At 43.2% G+C, this 20,333-nt stretch overlaps 1 protein-coding gene across 1 annotated transcript in view; it reads right to left on the bottom strand.

The window, feature by feature from the left end:
- Positions 1 to 3,159: 3,159 nt before the first annotated feature.
- The window catches only part of LOC133131080 (FERM domain-containing protein 5-like), a 94,222-nt gene continuing 77,048 nt past the window's right edge, over positions 3,160 to 20,333 (bottom strand). Inside the window, exons 10-14 of the mRNA XM_061246204.1 lie at positions 20,065 to 20,156; positions 16,777 to 16,851; positions 15,685 to 15,753; positions 13,501 to 13,607; positions 3,160 to 6,996 (exon numbers count right to left, since the gene is read on the bottom strand). Coding sequence (XP_061102188.1) covers positions 6,431 to 6,996; positions 13,501 to 13,607; positions 15,685 to 15,753; positions 16,777 to 16,851; positions 20,065 to 20,156 — 909 coding nt within the window. The 3' untranslated portion in view covers positions 3,160 to 6,430. The remainder of the gene's footprint in view (positions 6,997 to 13,500; positions 13,608 to 15,684; positions 15,754 to 16,776; positions 16,852 to 20,064; positions 20,157 to 20,333) is intronic.

Below are 20,333 nucleotides of genomic sequence, written 5' to 3'. Positions count from 1 at the left end.
GGTGACATGAGCCGACCTGGGCTGACTGGTGATCAAGCGGGCTGCAGCATTCTGGACCAGCTGGAGGGGCTTGATGGCGCACGCTGGGAGACCGGCTAGGAGGGAGGGCACTGACATGGGAGGCATCCTTTTAAGTGTTTAAGTGTTTTTTTGTGTGGTTTGTTTAACATTTAACTGTTATGATTAGTGTTTCATTTGTAGTTAGCAGATGGCCAGGCATGTTCTCTTTTTGTTTGCACACCATTATAGACAGTTTTGGTCAGAGTAGGGAAGCTTAATAAAGGAAGACTTACTCCTTTTTGTTTCTTGGGAAGTTAGAGATGTTTGTTTTTGTGTTTTATGAGTAGAGTTAAGCTGCCCTCTGTTTGGCGCCTGGATCATCCCGCCAGCTTAATCATAGTAATTTAGTTTTTCCTTTTTTACTCAGAATCAAAAAGGAAAAACTAAATTATCATGATGTTTTTGTACCATATGTTTTCTTCGTATTGTGATTTTTACTTTGGTTTGGAGGCTTTTTAGTTGAAGTTACAGCCCATTTTGGGGAAAGTTCGGTCCATAATAAGCTTACAATACCTGTACTTCCACAAGTCATACCTCTTGAATTGACACTGCCTTGGACTCTTCTGCAACAGCTATTCTCAGCTAGGTGTAAATGTGCAATGCATATGTGTGGATCCTGACACTTAACTGAAGCGCCAACATTAATCACTTGGATTATCCCCTGTCCCAGACAAAGGCTGGAAATGCCACAGGATTTCCTGGTAAGTTCCCTTCATCCAATGTTAACTCCTGTGTTACGGGGTCAGTAGGATCTTTCACAACCAATACACAACACTGAGGCAGCACTTTCTCCAACATTTCTACATCAAACTACAAGAAACTCAAGTATGGTATTTCAAATTATGCAATCAAGGGGGATTCCCCTGCATTTTTTGATTCCTTAATTTGTGTCTATTCAATCAATCAATTAGCGGCAGGATAATGCAAATCATGAAACTTCACTTCTGCCTGAGCTGCAGACTGCTGCAGGAAACTCTGATGATGCCTGAAGTGGCTGAGAGCAGGAGGCAGTTTGGCTTGCTGCTGGACCGGAGATTGTTTTCAATTGGCCATATTTTGTTTGTCACACATCTCAACTGTGGAATTCAGTATCTGAAATATACAGCAAGTATCCATACCTTGACATACACTGAAATACACTTGCAGTCACAGTGCAAGTCCGTTTCCTCCAGATGACAATGTGGTGTAATAAATTGCTATCTCAGTTAACTGCAAAAACATCACCAAGGCAACTTTAAACATTTTTTAATGTTTATTTCAAGTTTTCCATGGCACCAGTTACAAAGGGACTATCAGAAAGAAACAATATCTCATACTGTTTCAAATGGAAGGTTTCCTACAGTACAGATATGGTTTTGGAATGAGTAAGACTGAACAGGAGCTGGATTTGGCACATAAATTTGTATATATATTTATATTTATATATTAAATAAATTAACAGCAATCTCCAAATGCATTTCAAAAAGACGCAGTCATGAATCAGACTGAGATAAATACAGGAAACGCCTACAGAGACACTTGTACACGCATACGCGTATCCGTGTGTATGCACTGCTGTGGGAGACAGTGGGAAGTGAAAAAGTGACAGAAGCGCAGCACATTTAGTCAGAAAATGTGGTATAAACACAAGATATTTCTTCCATCCACTGAATAACACTGAATGTCTGCAAACTGTAATGCCATGTAATTTTCAAGGAACTAATTCTCCATTTCATCAAAACCAGTAATGTTCTTGCAGAGCAGATTCTGTTCCTATGTCGAGAGCTTTCTGTGAAGCGGCGCCACCTGGAGGATAAATCTCAGCAACACAGTTGATGGGAAACAATGTTCCAGTTCTGCTGTGATTTAAAAGAGACATCTGTCTTTTGAGTGACTTTCACCTTTTCCAACTGACAGCACAGCTTTCGGTCTATGAATGTAGCCTTCTATCTCCCACAGCCAGAGATGTACCTCAAAATGGCATCCTGAACAATTGGGATCTCTGCAGGGACTTATCTGCAGGGAGAATATCAGCAGACTAAACTTCCCATCCTTCTCATGGTACGGGATTCAAAATCCACTCTGGCTAAGCCAAGCTGGCTATCTACAGCTTGGCTCAACACTTCACAGGAAAGCTCATTATTATTTGTGTAATTTGTTCAAAAGTCTACGACAATCAAAATAACCTGACTGAATGATCAATCATAGCTGGAGCCAAAGTATTATACTAAAGGTTTATTTCTTTGATTTACGCTTGTATTGTCCATATTGATGGTATACAGTTGCTGTCTGCATTGCTGTTATTTTGAGTATTCTATGTCGATCAGTGTTTACTACTTTGCAGTCTGTCAAGCACTGAGCAAATGTATTTGAAACTCTGCACTCACTGTTTATTTACTCCATGAATACTTCCAAATATACCCAACTATAAGATGCTGGACTGGAGTGAGTGTTGTATGAGGGTTAGGACTCACAATGTGTGTGCAGCCAGTGACCACAGCCAGAAGGACCGGCCTTCAAGTTCCCTGCCCCATGTCCTGTAAGCCTACATCCACAACAAACAACAATGATTGCACAAATTTAAAAAAGGGACACTGGAAACACTATGACTCCTTTTGTTGCCCTTTTCAGCTCTCACTTGTCTGGGTGATGAGTATAGAGCAGAAATCATCAAATTGTGGTCCTCAAAGGCATAGAACTGCTGGCTTTCCACCCTCCCTTTACCTGGAAGTCAGGTGTGAAGACAGTCTGGCCAATCAGTAGCAGAAACTATTCAATGAATTACCAGGGAGAAAAGAAGCCCAGGGCTGGATTAGGATTTGAGGGCCAGATTTGATGATCCCTGGTATAGAGGGTTGTGTAGATGAAAAGCCTAAGTGGCATGGGAAATGCTGCTTCAGTCCCGTGTAAACAGAACCATACCAAAGGTATTTGTCAAACAACGATAGAAAACCTACATTTGCAGATTATTTCCACAAAGTATGAACCTTCAAATACACCTTACAATCAGAATACTACCTGTAAATAATAATAATAATAATAATAATAATAATAATAATAATAATAATTCAGCAGCTATATTGAGTTCAGTCATTTTATGAATAACACAATAAGAGTATGCCTAATTCAACAGACAGCATTTTAGAATGTTCTTACTACTCTTGACATTCAATAATCACCACATCACAACCTCCATTTTTAGAAAACCATATCCAACAGTTTATGGCCTGAGGCAACCCATATCAAATTTTTTTGTTGTTAAATTGATTTCTTATTGCTTGTTGAGTATTGCAGCCAAAATGTTGCACAGTTGTTGATAGACCGTGTTTTTTATGCTGAAGCTACATAATGCTGTTACAATGTAAATGAGTACAACGCAGACCATCAATTCAACACTAATTATTCACGTCCGTCCAATCTATTACCAATCACCATCACCACCACTTAAAAGAAACAAAACCAGTCAGGATCCACCCTGCTCTTCTGTCAACTGTTTCCAGTGCACACAGCTATGCCAAAAAGAATGAACAAACAAAAAACACTTCACTGCAATTATTCTGTCTTATAATATATTTATAGGGTGCATTGTTCTTCAACTGATGAGAAAATAAAAGAAAGAGTCTGTCAATGTTTTGGTACATTATAACTCCTTGAAGATGTTTTGCACAAGTGCATGCACAAGCCTGTAGAAGACCTAGCATGCATTATTCTCATAGATTCCAAGATTCCAAAACTATAATTTCAGGAATAACTGGGTGTTTACCGCCCAAAGGGCAAAGACCCATTCAAAAAAAAATCACCAGTTCCATGTCAGACACCAAAATCCCGATTCAAAAACCATGTCACTCAAACATCACCTGCATACAAATGTCCACTTGTCTCCCACCATCCCACAGAAAAGTGGGCAATGCCTACTCTGAGAGCTGAATGAGGGGTTCTGTGTTGAAGGGGGCAATCCATCAGTCCTTTTTATTATGCCCAAACGGCAATTTGCATGAAGCAGTAATGAACCCAGCTCCCGGCTGCCAGTACCTCTCTGCCATCAGTGATGTTAATGCCAACAAGATGTTAACTTTAATATCTCATCAATGTGCTAGACAAACAGTCAATCAGGTTAGGCATGAATCATGTCACACATTACAGGGGCCCTGAATGCCCAATAGAAATGGACATTTTGTATTCTTTTACCAGGCTATCCATATTGACTGTGACTGTAAAACTCAGATTACTGGGGCTCTATAGCTATACTGTTCACTGAAGGCAGCAAGGCTCAGCTCATTCTCATTCTGATGATTCTGGCTCAGGAAGTCTTGTGGGTTTAACTAAGACTGTGCACCAAGATGACCTGTCCTGGTCTAAACCTTAAGCTCAACCTATCCAGTTCCTTATGGCCAACCCCATCATCCGAAGCTCCAGCCATATCAGCAAGTTCCAGCCCTCCTCTATTCTTACAACCCTCTCATACCCTCTCTTGATCTGAAAAAATAATCTCAGTATTTTATAGGGATTCACATTGCCGCTTTGATTTCAGGTTTGTTTATGTACACGCACACGCACAAGCACACACACATTCGCACATGACACATCCAGGGGGGAAAGGGAGTCAACAAAAAGTAAACAAGGTGTTTATCCAGAATCTTAAGTTCCTAAAGCTGGACCGCACAAGCACTGTTCTGAGCTTCTGAGTGAATCATTCCCCATGTCCGTCAATGGAGTCTGCCAAGCCTCTGAATACATAGAGGTATCTTTGGTAAACATGTCAATAACTGAACGTGTGTTTGAATAGAAATGTGGGTTCAGTTCTTTCAGGGTGAGGTGACACGGACATGGGCAGTCAGCAAAACTGGATAAATACCTGCTTTCAGGGCCTTCCATTCCCATTTTCCAAATAGACACTAAGTCTCACCTCAACCATAGAGCTAAAAAAGGTATAATTTAATTTTCAATAACAAAATAACATTTCAATTCTGTTAAAATATACATGGAAAAGCTGTCAATATCTTATGAAATAAACTACTTTGTACAAAAAAGTACAGCATTATCATTACTGCACTAGTAATTAATCATGGTATTATTCCCACAATCATAAATGCAAGAGCATAGTCGACACGAAGTTGAAAGCCCAAATCATTATTTCATTTTACATTGAGAAAACCCACCAAATTCAATGTTCTTAGAGTGGTACTTGGAATAAAACCAGGATAATATATTACTCAAAACCAAATCAAGCAAAACAAATGCACTCTTTACAAAAGGCCTTTAAGGTATGCCGTTTGTTTTGTTTTAAAACCAGGAAATGTAAAATATTGCACATCTATTTAGACTGGATCTATGGGAGCTAGTGAGTGCTTTCAAGAGGTTGAGCATGAACACGTCTCTACCAGCTACTGACATTGCTAGGTCACATAACATTACACCATTGTATCTAGTTTCATTATTTTAAAAAATGAATTATTAAAAAATCTGAACTCTTCTACACAGCTTTCTAATGCTTACACATAATTGAAATTCTAGGAAAGTATAGCAGACGCTTTTTGAAATAAGCCAGCTAATTCATGACCTTTTTATAAATAAAACACCTTAACCACTCGTCATGTGTTTTCAACACTGAGGTTCTTAATAAAAGTTGCTTCCCCACAATACCTTCCTCTTTCCCGACAATGAACCCTGTTGTCTTTGAATACAAGACTCCCTCAAATCCACAAAGCAAATCCAGTCCTCACAAAACCAAATGTCCTCACAAAATCTGCAGTGAAATCACCAAGGCAGCCCAGAAAAAGCCTTGTAATGGTTATCATGGACATTTCGCAATCTGCACTGAAATAATAATAAAACAGGTAATGTCTGTCTGCCTCTCTTAAAAGACCCCACTCATTTCTTTTTATATGGTATCTCAACCACTTTCTGCCCATCTTGCTTTACTTCCTTCCGTCCCAAGTAAGATTTACATGGAAATTAATAAATAGAAAATAAAGGCATCATTTTCCTTGGGTTGTAACAAAGTTTTAATCCTGTTTCGTTTTTCATTGCTTTGATGTCGGTTACATGTCATATTTTTTTGTTTGTTTGTTTTTCACATTTTTTTTTTTTTTTTGTAAAAATAAAATACCTGAAATGACCTGAAATTCCAGAGAAGAAAATAAAGAAAGTAAAATGTCCTCCTCTTGCTTTGTAAAAAAGGGAGGGACGCGGGAGACCCAGGATGAGGGGCCTTCTCCCAGGAGCATGCCCAGCTGAGTCCGTGGCCTGAGTCCTGCGGATGGTGCATGATGGGATGGGACCGCCCTCCAATTGCTTGCTCGCGGTGTCTTATCGAACCCCCCGACTTAGCACCAGGGGGTTATGGGAAGGAGGGGAGGGGCATGGCGCTCCACGCCTAGTCGCCTCCACTTCACTTGATGAGCAGCCCACCGAACCAGCGCAACTTACAGGAGACCCACCTCCTCAGCGGGCAGAAGTACTCGTAGTGGAACTGCTCAAACTCCGGGGTCTGGCGGATGTCGCGCAGAAACGCCACGTCAAGGTCCGACTCTGTGAGGACGATGAGGAGGACGAGCAGGGCGAAGAGGAGTCCGACCGTCACCAGGAGGAGTCGGAGGACGCTCAGGACAAACTTGTTGACCTGCGCCACCTCCGTAGGCGAGGAGGGGCTCAGGTCTGTACTGGTGGGGGCCAAATCCGGCACGTCCCCCACGGAGGGCGTGCCCGCCTCGGACTCCTCCTCGATGCTGCAGGGGGCGCCGTTGTTCTGGCGGGCGATGGCGAGCTCGAGGTTGCGCTCCACCACGGGGGTGGGCAGCACGCTGTCTGAGGGGCTGTAGGCCTCGTCCGAGATCACGGCCGGCCCCTCGCCCGCGTCCGCCGCCGCGTGGGCCCGCAAGCGGGGCAGGAAGGAGTCGCCGTGGGAGACCGACCGCACCGGGGTGGAGTGGGCGCTGTCGCGGAGGGACTCCAGGCCTGCACAGGGAGGAACAGACAAGGGCAGAGGGTTCATGGAAAAATTCTTTCAACTCGAGTTACAAAGGTAAAAATGGCTCGGTGACGATCGGTCCGGCGGGGAACCGGATTGTCTCGGCCACAGCTACTGGCAAAGAGAGGTCACACGACAACAAATCAGCCCATCCACAGCACAGGGCCGAGACTGGGAGCACACTCAGAGGGAGCCAGTTTTTGTCCCAAGGGGGGAAGGGCGAAGAATTTATTAGTGCTCTCGGCCTCCATGTGGCAAACAATGGTGAATATCCAGGAAGTGTCACATCTCCCTCCCAAGGGTGTCACAAGGCATGTGACAGGCACCAAGATTGCTGGCATAACAATGACACTCAAATGGTACTGACATTTTTTGACTCCTTCCTGATCCCTCAGCCCTGGGCACAGCACAAATACATGTCAGAAAGGCAAGAGAATTAAATTAAATTCAAATCAATTTCATTCATACAGGGCTTTTCACAGAAGACTGCCAGAAGGGAAGAAAAGGGAAAATACCAGCCCCTCCACTGGCCGACTTGCTATGCAGGTACCATCTGTTTCAAAATATAACTTCAGCTGGTCAAACCATGTCTAGAGCTGGGGGGTTTACTGAGAAGCGAGATTACAGGGTTGGCAAGCTAGCCTATGCACTAACACTGGGTTTTCTGTACTACAAGGTTCAGTTACTTTTATATTGGTGTTTATTGCCGAGGCAACATTTGCTGCACGGCCAACCTGGTTTGGGGCAGTAACCTGGTTAATGTAGGCTTCAAATAGTTCCAAACAAAGCCTAGCGGGCCATTGAATGGATGCATACCTAATAGCAACGTAAAGATAAAACAGCGATTTATGGTGACTAAAAAAGAATGTGTATGCATCAATTTGCCGTATATATATACATTACACGGCGACCTATATTGGATTTATTTACGTAGTTACATGATTATTGGAAGAAATATATAAAATGAAATAAAAACCTTGGATTGATGTAAACAGCTAGCTAGCTTTTTCACAAATCCCTTGGCTAACCAGTGTGTTGCTCGCTAAATCTATAGCAATGCTTTTTCATTTATATCATGCTCTTGAACTTCTATGGTAGTCATAAGTACTTAATGTAATCCTTATGACTTTCAGATAGAAGCATAGGTGAGGGATGACGCATATGTTCCCTATATTCATGAAGCTATTTTAAATGAGTTAATCAACACGGACAGACTCGCCGTTCCACTGGTCTCAGAACAACCAACGTTTGCATTTCTCACTGAGGACAGTAAACAGGAGAGCCCTGGAAACTGAATTTACAGTACATGTTTCAATATCCATTATCCATGGCCCGAGAGAGTCTGTATCACCATGTTTGTTTCATTATTCACAGAAAAGCCATCAACCTCAGATACCCTATTTAATGTAAGCATCACTGGTTATGCACACACATTGCATTAGTTCTCTTGATTTATTTCAGTGATTTAAATCTGCTCGCCTAAAGAAACAGTGTGTTTCCTGACAATTATTCAGTTGCACATTAGGACTACGCCGGTGGTTGTGGGAGAATGTACTCCACGTTCATTCGATGGCATTCACTTCTTTCCTGTTCAGCTCTAGAAAGCAGCACAGCAGCACATTCACAATTCAATTAAAGATTCTTGCAAAACAAGTTATGGTATAAAAGGCAGGTATGCCCACATCACACTTACATTGAGAGACTTAAAATCTTATTTCTTTTACTTTTTTGCTAAAAAAGACACAATCTTAAGCCTTCTTACGAATACTCCAGACTAAAAGCTTGTTAAGAGTCATTTTTGCAGTGTTGAAGAACTGATCGGGGAGAGACCGTTCTTGTCTCAGGTCTGAGGTATACTTGAGGACGGTGTAAATGCAACAAAATCTGTGGCTAAGTTGGAACACTGCTGAATGTGTGCCCGGTGTAAACACGGAGTAAGGTTTCACAGTGTAAACAGAGCCGAGAGGTGTCACTCACTCGTCGTTCTCTGTGAACTGCAAACAGGCGGACATAATTGAGGCAGAAAATAGAGGCATGAGGGGGAGGGGTGGAGGGATTTGGGGCGCAGAGGTGATGGGGATCCCAGTGTCTGTTAGCCAGGTCCTAGTTACTCTGGGGAACCAGATTTTGGTGTCTCCCTGAGGGTCTGGTAAGGGACAACTCAATGGACAGGGACCAGAAAATTATAACACATTATCCCCCAGTGGAAATAGACTCCAATAAGGAGGTGAGCATGCTTTATACCGGTAGCAATAATGTGACAGCTCCTACACTATGCTCCTAGTCTTCAACAAGGAAGGAGTCGCTACAAGTCCACAGCAAATTAATTACGACTAATCGCAGTACCTAGGCAAGCTGTATGTTAATATATTAATAGCATTAATGCTATTAATATCTCCCCTCACCTCCTTGAAAGGTTTGCTACATCAGTGCTCACAATGTTATGCCGTGGTGAAATGTTTAAACTAATCTTAAAAAATTGTTTCAAAATATTTAAAATTGAAAGCTGTTGCATATATTCCAGCAGACAGATCACTGCATTTTATATAGCACTTTTCTAGAAGCAGCTAAACCTTGGTTTAATGTCACATCTGAAACACGGCTTCTTTAACAGCACAGCGTCCCCATCACTACATTGGTGGTAATTTGACCAGAGGAAAGATAGCACCTCTACTAGTCCACTAACACCACTTCCAGCTGGAACTAAGTTTTCCCAAGAGGTGTCCCATCAAGGCACACTCATCAGTACAGTACGTATGCAGTATGCCTTTTGGCCAACAGAGTTGTGATGGTAACACTGCTGGTAACCTTGCTTGAGAGTAAGGGCACTTTGATTGTATTTTGAGATACAAGCTTCATATGGTGCTAGATCCTATTTAGCTTCTAGGCAAACAAAGTCGTAGGCACACTTTAGTGGTCGGAAAAGGTGGGCATTGCTGGGCTGAATGGCTTGTCCTGGTCACTATGTTCTGTTATCATATGTTAAAATCTTCACACCCATTCAAATGGCACAGCCCACTTAAACCACAATAAACCACATGAAGAGCACTCAATCCCCCCAGTCTTCAAACTATTTAATTTTATGCATTTTAATTAAGTGATCCTCACACTTCATTCCTCCGTCATTTTGATTAAACTGAGAGTACAGTGGAAAATCAGGGAAAATGTCTGCGACAATGCAATCACATTAAAACTGAGCACAGGACTCAAGTAAATGTAGAAGATTTTGCATTATATTTATACCATCCCCTAATTTATAAAAACTCCAACATGTTGTTTTTGTAGTCTAAATAAATAAATGCAACAGAATAATATTTTATTTAAGAAAAGTAATGGCTGAGTCAATAATATGAAAATATGAAGTCATGATGCATGAAATAGAGGGAAAGCGCAATAAATTGCATTGATTTTTGTTCTATTAATGCTCAGTTGCCACTTTATTACCATTAGTTTAAATGTATCGTCCATGGGTATGCTTGAAGGGCACTTTCAGAAAAAGAATCGATTGTCCTATAAATCAGCCATCCACACAGCCTATTTTCTGTTGGAGAATGCTTCGGCATTCAAAGTAGTTATCGATGCAAGAAGCAGTTCCCTTCATTCTAGTGACGATATGTCCATAATTCCTCCTTAATTATTATTATTTTTCTTTCTCCAGCAATGAAGCTATTGAGCTTCAATATCCCTGCAGCAGTACGCATTGCACTCTCATTCAAACTGGAAAAGATTGACAAAATTTGCCTTTGAATGAAGAAATGTATATTATTTACTGTTTGTGTGTCTATACACATACATATATACACTCAGTGATCACTTTATTAGGTAGACCTGCACACAAGATTGTTAATGCAAATATGTAATCAGCAAATCATGTGGCATAAAAGCTTGCAGACGTGGCGTAGCGGTTAAGGTAAATGACTGGGACACACAAGGTTGGTGGTTCGATCCCCGGTTTAGCCACAATAAGATCTGCACAGCCGTTGGGCCCTTAACCCTGCATTGCTCTAGGAGAGGATTGTCTCCTGCTTAGTCTAATCAACTGTACGTCGCTCTGGATAAGAGCGTCTGCCAAATGCCATTAATGTAATGTAATGTGGTGCCAGGCAGTGTGGATTGAGTATCTCAGAAACTGATGATCTCTAGGGATTTTCATGCACAACAGTCTCAAGAGTTTGCAGAGAATGGTGCGAAAAACAAAAAACACTCAGTGAGCAGCAGGTCTAAAAACGTGTTGTTAATGAGAGAGGTCAGAGGAGAGGGGCCAGACTGGTCAAAGCTGACAGGAAGGCGAGTAATACAAATAACCATGCATTACAACAGTGGTATGCAGAAGAGTATCTCTGAACACACAACGTGTGTGGATAGGCTACAGCAGCAAAAGACTTTATACATCTGAAAAATAAGTATAATAAATACCTAATAAAGTGCTCACTGAGTGTATATACATATACAAGTACATTTAGCTGCAAAATCCTGATTTTAGGCACTTATATATTTGATTCAGTAGCGATGCCAAAGCAGTGTGTTCTCTTATATACATCGACACAGTGAGCAATTTAGGATTCAAGCATCACAAACAGGCAGTCATTTAGGGTTTGAATAAGTAAATAATTCAAAGAAAATCAAAGAAATCGCTTTGAGAATGGTTTCTGGTTCATACTTATGAAATAGACAAAATTACACCTGACTTAGAAAACTGACAGAATCAGCAAAGTATCAGCAAAGTACAGTAAAGAGTAAAGAGACAAGGTTTAGGTTGGATGTTTTTAGCTGACAACTTGTTTCAGAGTGCACACGCATCTGGAGGGGCGATCTCCTCAAAATGCCTGCCACAAATAACACGCGAGTTCACGAGTTCACAAGGTGATTTTAGCAGCAGTGGCCTTCGAGTGGCACAGTGAAGATTCTGCCTGAAGTGCTGCGAGATGCCACCGCGGTTACCTGCTGAGGTGCCAGGCTGGGCATAGCCATACGGGTCCCCCAGGGAGGACGAGGCCTGGTCTGGCTGTCCCGGCAGGGCTGGGTAGAGGGGCAGGACCCCCAGGGCCTTCCCCAGGAGCCGGGGGCCGAGGCTGAGCACCCGGACCTTCACGTCCCGGTAGCAGTGGTTGATCATGCGCAGGTGGACGTTCACCTTGGTCTTGATCCTGACCAGACACTTCACCATGGCTGCGTTTCGGGCCGAGCGCTCCCTGTATCCGTGTTCGTTTGTGCTTGTGTCTGCGCGTCCCCCCGGCGCTGTCTCAGGGTCCCTGTCGTGGCTTTTCGGAGCTGATCCGCGCTCCCCTGCCCCCTGTGTAGTCTGACGGGGGCAGCGCGAGACGGAAAGGGGGGCGGAGGAAAATCCTCAGAGGGGGCTGTCCCCCTCAGCCCTGCCAATGACATACATGGAGAGGAAGGACGGCAGAAGGGGGGGTCCTGAGGGGGCGGTTATTTTCGGAAGGGATATTAATACTCCCTCCGCGCTGCAGGACAGCTGGGGCGCAGTCAGCAGGGGTGGACGGTGGGGGGGTGTTTGGGAGGGGCGGTGTATTTCTGTTCCCTGAGAGAGAGGGGGTGAGGTTAACCGGAGAGTTCCCCAGCCTTCTTGCCCTGGAGCTCCTGCCAAACCAGTCCGTAGGAACTACTGTTCGGCTGTGAAAAGAGCTACGAAAAGAGCCAGAGCTCGTATGTCCATCCTGGTCCCCTGTGCAGACCACTCGATCCATCGGAGTGAAACACCGGCTATGCTTCTGGAAGTGAGAGGGAGGTGGAGCCACCTGAGAACCCGGTGCTGATTGGCTGGGCCACCCGTGGGGTCATACAGACCCCTCCCAGACGGAGAGCGCAGAGGAGCTGGATCCCGAAATAGAGCAGCTGGACTGACACGCACACCTGCCGCTCCGCTCCGGAGCTGTGGCCAACGCTCGGGTTACCACACGCAGCAAAATGGCCCGGCGTCAGAATATGAGCAGGGCCTTAATCCACATGGGCACACGCGACACCTGGGCCTGCAAGCCCTCGACACCGTTATAGCTCCTCAGGACGAGCAGAGGCATTTGTGTGACTCGCTAAGTTTCAGAGCTTCAGCACATTTTAAAATGCCCAAATAACACCCCATTGTAACTCTGATAGGTATGTGCTAAGAGTTTCAGCGCAAATGTACACTGCAAAAGCCCGAAAATAACAAGCATTTTAGTCTTATATTGAGACTGAAATTCTTACTTCTTTGACTTTTTTGCAAAATAAGATGAAAATTTCAAGATATTGCAATGGAATAAGAAAATTCAACTTGTTAAACAAACATTAACTTAAAACAAGCTAATATTTTCTACATGAGAGAACAAAAAAACATAAGTCTTAAGTTTTGTCTTAAATTATTACAAGACTAAAATGCTTGTTAAGATTATTTTTGCAGTGTAAAGCATATCTAGGAATGTGATTGTTCCACAGCATGGCTGACACAGAGACTGTCAGGGTGAAAGGTCAGATGAGAGGATGTGCAGTCTTACCCTCCATTATTGATATGTGCACTGCTCTCCGCCGTGTGCGCGGGACACTGGTGAGCCGTGGGCCGTGGGTGATGGACGGACAGCTCCGACTGGGCACCAGGCCAGCCCTACAGGGGACACACAGCACGCAGTCAGGCCTGAGTACAGCACCTTTACCCAGAACACACAGCACGCAGTCAGGCCTACAGTACCTTAACCCAGAACACACAGCGCACAGTCAGGTCTACAGTACCTTAACCCAGAACACACAGCGCACAGTCAGGCCGGAGTACAGCACCTCTACCCAGAACACAGTGCACAGTCAGGCCTACAGTACCTTAACCCAGAACACACAGCGCACAGTCAGGCCGGAGTACAGCACCTCTACCCAGAACACAGCGCACAGTCAGGCCTACAGTACCTTAACCCAGAACACACAGCGCACAGTCAGGCCTGAGTACAGCACCTTTACCCAGAACACAGTGCACAGTCAGGCCTGAGTACAGCACCTTTACCCAGAACACACAGTGCACAGTCAGGCCTACAGCACCTTTACCCAGAACACACAGCAGGCAGTCAGACCAGAGTACAGCATCTTTACCCAGAACACACAGGGGCACCAGCACCAGCACACTGTATGAATATGAAGAGAAACAGGAGACAATGGCCGTACTCTTTCCAATGGCTTATTTTTCACCTCCTTCTTCCCTTCCTTGCTCATTTCCTTACTCCTAGCTCCACCCATTGAGGGAGGCAAGAAAAGGAAGCGAAAAAAAGGAGGTGACGACGGGGGAATTGAGAAAGCGTCCGTCAAATGTCAGTTCGAAGCCACGTCAGCTACAGATGTGGCATATGTGTGGCAGATGGGGAGAGGTGGATCCAAAACAATACTTCTGCAAAGGATGTGCTCATGTTTTCTTGCTCAATTGACCATCAGGACTCCTAAATTCAGCTTCTAGCTCCTAGAATGAGCATTTAAAGGATTGAAATTTCCTGAAAAATAGATTTCCATGTCAGGCAAGGAACAAGGAGAACAGAGATGAAAAATAAGCGATTGGAATGAGGCCAGTGTCTAAATACAACACAAATCTGAATAGAAGCAGGGAGGACCACAGCGCCAACAGGGAACAGTAGAGGGCACTAATGCTCACATACAGCACAGGTCAAAGGAGGCGAACAGGAGAGTATAGCACCAACAGACAGCACAAGGGGGCGCTGTAAGCACAACAGATACAGGGAGAGTGCTTTGCTTTAGAGCACAAAACGATATGAGTAGCAACAGACTGCACACAGGAGAGTCTAGAGGGGTAAGGTGAACGGACATTGATTGGAGGGGAACAGAAAATGTACATTTAATCAACATACAGTACATGCCCACTGGTACAAGGTGACATAAAATCTAAATCCAAATAATTTTCCAGGAAGTAGAAAAAAGCTTCAGTGTGAAATTATTGAAGTATTTCAATATTTCAATTTTATTAATATATTATAGAATATACACTCAGTGAGCACTTTATTAGGTATTTATTACTTATTTTTTAGACTACTGCTGTAGCCTATCCACTTAAGAGTTATGATGCGTTATGTGTTCAGAGATGCTCTTCTGCATACCACTGTTGTAATGTGTTGTTATTTGCGTTACTGTTACCTTCCTGTCAGATGTGACCAGTCTGGCCATTCTCCTCTGACATCTCTCATTAACAAGGAGTTTCTGTCTGCAGAACTGCTGCTCACTGGATTTTTGAGTTTTTTTGCACCATTCTTTGCAAACTCTAGACACTAGTGTACATGAAAATCCCAGGAGATCAGCAGTTTCTGAGATACTCAAACCACCCTGTCTGCCACCAACAATCATTCCACGGTCAAAGTCACTTAGATAACATTTTCTCCCCATTCTGATGGTTGATGAGAACATTAACTAAAGCTCCTGACCCATATATACATGATTGTACGCATTGCACTGCTACCACACAATTGGCTGATTAGATAATTGCATGAATAAGTAGGTGTAATAAAGTAAAAATGTTTCAAATAAAGTGCTCGGTGAGTGTATATTTTAATACATTCATATGGTTAAGAGGAATTGACTAAATTGAGGAAAAAGTTGATAATAATTTCAGCTTGTCTTTAAATTCAGGATTCCACACCATTTGACTTCTTCATAAAACAGTGTTTTATGAAGCGGAAATATTTGACAAATCTCACCTGTGGATTTCTGGAGGTTCTCTTTTAATTTTTGCACTTTGCTCCATCACTTCTTTCGCCACTCTGCCACTGCGCAAGAATACAGAGAGAAAACCCACAGTCCACGGTCACAGAGTTTAGCATGGCTGCTCAGGTTTTGTATAATTGCGCTGTGGACATCCATAAAATGATCGAATGCTACACTGCAGGGACAATACACTCATAAGGTCCGTCCATGACAAGTATGATAAGATTAACCTTTTCAACCGCACTTTGTCCAATTTCATTGCCTTTGGGGGACAGTGTATCAGGCACTGATACACAGTGTCTGTGGAGCTATTCGTAAGTAGCTTTGATTTATAGTGTTTCTCCCTTGAATCTGGCCCGGGCTGAGCTCTAACGAAATTAAAAGCTCCAAAGAAGCGTTTTCATAATGCCAAGGCCGCATTATTGAATTTTGCCTGGGGAAAAAACTCCAGCATTTCTGCATTATTTGATCATTTTACAGGATTTGTGCTCTATGTAGGTAATAACCCTGTGCTAGCTCATACTGTGGGCTTATGCTAGATTTAGGCACTACCCAAGGCACTAGAAGCACCAGTAACTGCACTGAACTGCAATGTGCTGTAGGCTCACAGGAGAGCAGGAGATGGAAGTAGGGTTATCTTCACTAAAGGGGATAATTCTTGTTGAGCTGTGAGACATCTGCAGGTTAACATGGAGGTATGTAACACACACATCCAAAAGATCATGGATACTGTTTCCAGGCTGCCCCATACTGTAGCTGTATGTTGTTTGTAATGCAAGGAGGTGAGACTGTATATGTAGAATGTGTATACTGTGCGTTGAGACTCAAAAGTGTTTCTTTTTTTAATTGTTCACACATTTTGTTTATAAATGTCTCTTACTGCAGGCCTAATTCCACACACCTCAAATAATATCCAGGACCTACACAGCACTTTATTTCGCTGTATATAGTGATGGCAACAGACCTTTCAGCCCTTTTACTATCACACAGGCAGTACATTTCACTTAATTAATGATTATTGAACTGTGAGCAGGATATTTATCTTTTAATATCAGCAGAAATCTGTACTTATTGCCGTTGTTTACCTGTATCGGAAGCGACTCCCCTTAAAGAACAGGTTACTGCTGGACACAGTTCGCACCTGACTGGATTTTTCCAGCCTACCAAAACACAGAAGGAGGGAAGGAAGGAAGGAGAGAGAGAGAGAGAGAGAGAGAGAGAGAGAGAGAGAGAGGGGTGAACTTCACCTCTTTACAGTGGATGTTGGAGTGGACAGTAAAAACAGATTTCAGGCGTTCTGGTGCTCATACCCCCAGACACATGAATACAGAGCCCTGTGATTATTTATACATACATTATTAATACAGTTCATCAGATTCCAGGAGTCACATTGATTTGGTACTTTAATAAATTATCTGTGTACATCTGTGTGTCCTCATTGGATTTCTGTGTTTTTCTCTCCATGGCATTGGCCATCACTACTGCACTAACATTCAGTACAAATAACACAAAATAATGTGTGTGTGTGTGTGTGTGTATGTGTGTGTGTGTGTGAATGTGTGCATGGATCTGTTTGTGTATGTGTGAGGTTGCACGGGGTCGCTATTCTGTGGTTCTCACCCTGTAAACTTGTTAATACCAGAAAATAAATAGAGCTGGATAAGAATAAATCCTGGTGGCAGTAAAATAAACACTTAATTGGCACAGTCAATCAGCACACAGTTTCCTTCATATTCACCCCCAGTGCATTCCTGTCAATCACACACGCAGCAGGAATAACAACAGCACTAATAACAGGCTGAAGCAGGGGCTCCTGGGTATTATGTGTGGGTCTGGACATTATTTGTATGTCCTCACGCATAAACAATCCATTTTCTGCTGTAATAGCCACCCCTTGTTGACCGAGGTTATGTGAGTGCGAGTGTGTGTGTGTATGTGTGTGTGTGTGTGTGTGTGTGTGCGCGCGCAAGCACATGTATGTCTGTCTGCTTGTGTGTGTCTGTGTGTGTGTATTTATGTATGTGTGCCTGCTTATGTGTGTGTATGTATGTATGTGTGTCTGCTTATGTATGTGTGAATGCATGTATGTGTGACTGTGTGTGTGTGTGTGTGTGTGTGGGTGTGACTGTGTGTGTGCTTGTGTGTATATTGTGTGCGCACATGTATGTGTGTGTGGAGAGTGAGAGCAAAATAGAGAAAAAGAGAGACAGAGTGAGACTTTACATGTGTGCAAGAAGGGCAGAACTGCATTATTGAGTTACATTTGAGGGATATATTACTGTATACAGATATATTACAGAATTGCAATATCCCAGGGATAGAGTTCCAGCACGCTCACTGATCCATCAGCCCACAGAGGCAGGTGACAGGCTGGGACTGAAAGTACTTCTCAGGCTGGTTGTCAGGGAGATTCCTCCAGTTATCCAGGTCGGGGGCTTCCCCCCAGGGACAGAGGGCAAGGGATTGGCAGCGCTGCTCCAGAAAAAGTGTCATGCGATAACAAGGGCATTTAGACGGGTCCCACTGGACCATGGGAGATGTTGGGAAAGGTCACCCCCCTAACACACATCTCCCACTTGGTGCGGTCACCCTCTAGAGATCCGGCAAACTGTATGCCCAATGTTCTCTCCTCCAACCACTTCTCAAGGATAGGTGACATAAGTGTGTGGATCTGTGTGTATGGGTGCTTGAATGCACCTGCGTACAGTATGTGTGTGTGTATGTCCTTCTATGTGTATTTGCAAGTCTATGTGTGCTTGTGTGTGCACCTGCATATGTAGTTTCATCTACGCAATAAACACTAAATCCAAAACAATTTTGATAAGTGTCAAAACATCTACAATTGAAGGAGCCATCAGGATGCAAATAACATTTTTTTACTGTATTGTATTTTTTCCAAAGAATTCAGAAAAATTGTTTTGCCATATAATTTTCAATTATTTATTGTGTATTTATGAAATTTACCATTTATGAGCATTTTCTTTTTTTTTGGGGGATGTTTTGGAGCATTTTTCGAAGAAACTATTCATATATCTTGGCAGGTCATTTGATTTTGCAGGTACTGTAAGATACTACACAGATTCAGTGCAGTTAGTGAGAGAATGTGTGTGGTATGGGCTTGGTGGTACTGACTTGTAGAAGGCCTGAATCAGTGTAGTTGGTCAGTGAATGTGTGTGGTATGCATTTGGTGGTACTGACTTGTAGAAGGCCTGATTCGATGTTGTCAATCAGTGAATGTGTGTGGTATTGTTATGTTCCTGTGTTCTGTGTGTTAGTGTATCATTGTTTAGTATTATTTATTCTTGTAATTTATTATTTTTCATATTTCATGTCTGGTTCTGTTTATTTTCATTAGTCTTTGCACTCGTCCTCCCCTGTTATGTCTACGTCTGAATGTTTATCAGTCTAGTCACTCCCCTGTCTGCGTGCCCCACTATTCGGGTGGTTACGGTAGTTTTCGGGGTTCAACATTTTTTCCAAACACGCGATTCTTACGTCCTGCTTTTTCTTGATAGTTAAATGTTGTAAAGCACGATTCTTACTAACTACTACTAATCTAGGTTTTGTACAGTACTAATCCGATTAATACACTTACTGTCTGTCTAACTAACTAACAATCACTTTTATTGGGTAGTTTAGAAATATTCACGTTACTAACTCACTAACGCATCTCTTAGCATTTCTGCGCTGTTCTATAACTCCGCCTTCCTATGCTATCCCTTATTACTCGTTTGTTTCAGCGAAGTGTTCGCACCTGTCTCTTAACTATCACTACGTCTTCAATCTATGCGTTGTCTACTCTCTAGTCCAGAGCCGTTTGTTTTACATGTGTGTCTTTGTGAATCCAGTCCGCGTTTTTGTTTTCCCCCCTCGTTATTGTCCCATTACCCTTTCATGTGTCTCACCTGATGTTTATTTGTTAGACCGCCCTCACTCCCATGCCCCGCCTAGTTTGTCTCATTCCCCGATGTATTTACCCCTGTCCTTTTCAGTTGCACGCTGCTAGTTCGTCTTATCCTGTTTCTGTTCCCGAGCCCTTGATTCCTTCCCCAAGTTCTAGCCTCCTTGTTTCCTTGCCCTTGCCCTTGCCCTTGCCCTTGAGTCCTTGAGTCCTTGCCATTGGTTATCTGCTTATCTGGTTTTCCTGTTTTGACCCCTGCCTGCTTCCCTGGACTATTCTTTGTGTTTTGTGGATTTCTGTACCTCTGCCTGTTTGGACTGACCCCCTGGATTTTGTCCTTGGCTTGTTTTGTGACTACGCTCTGTCTGCCCCATCACCTGTGAGTAAACTTGCCATTTTCCACACCCCTGTGTCTGCTTCTGGTTCCTCTGTCCACCCCGCCGTAACAGGTATGGTTTTGGTGGTACTCACTTGTAGAAGGCCTGGTTTTCCACCCCACACTTCCATAGGTGTTTACAGGCTTCAGGTGTTGGTGCAAAGTACGTCAGAATGATCTTCTTATCCTGTCCACAGCGGATACAGGACAGCGGTCATGTTTTCACCAACGGGCCAATTAAAACCACACCAGAAACAGAATATCTCTGCCACTGCGTCTGGCAGGAGTCTACGAGTCACCAGTCTTATAAGCAGGACATTACATGGAAAAACACTAAATCATTAGGGTTACTATTATACTTATT

This window comes from Conger conger, chromosome 6 (genome assembly GCF_963514075.1).
Source record: "Conger conger chromosome 6, fConCon1.1, whole genome shotgun sequence".
Taxonomy (NCBI): domain Eukaryota; kingdom Metazoa; phylum Chordata; class Actinopteri; order Anguilliformes; family Congridae; genus Conger; species Conger conger.
The sequence above is the reverse complement of the archived record's forward strand: the minus strand, read 5'-3'. Positions and strand labels throughout refer to the sequence as shown.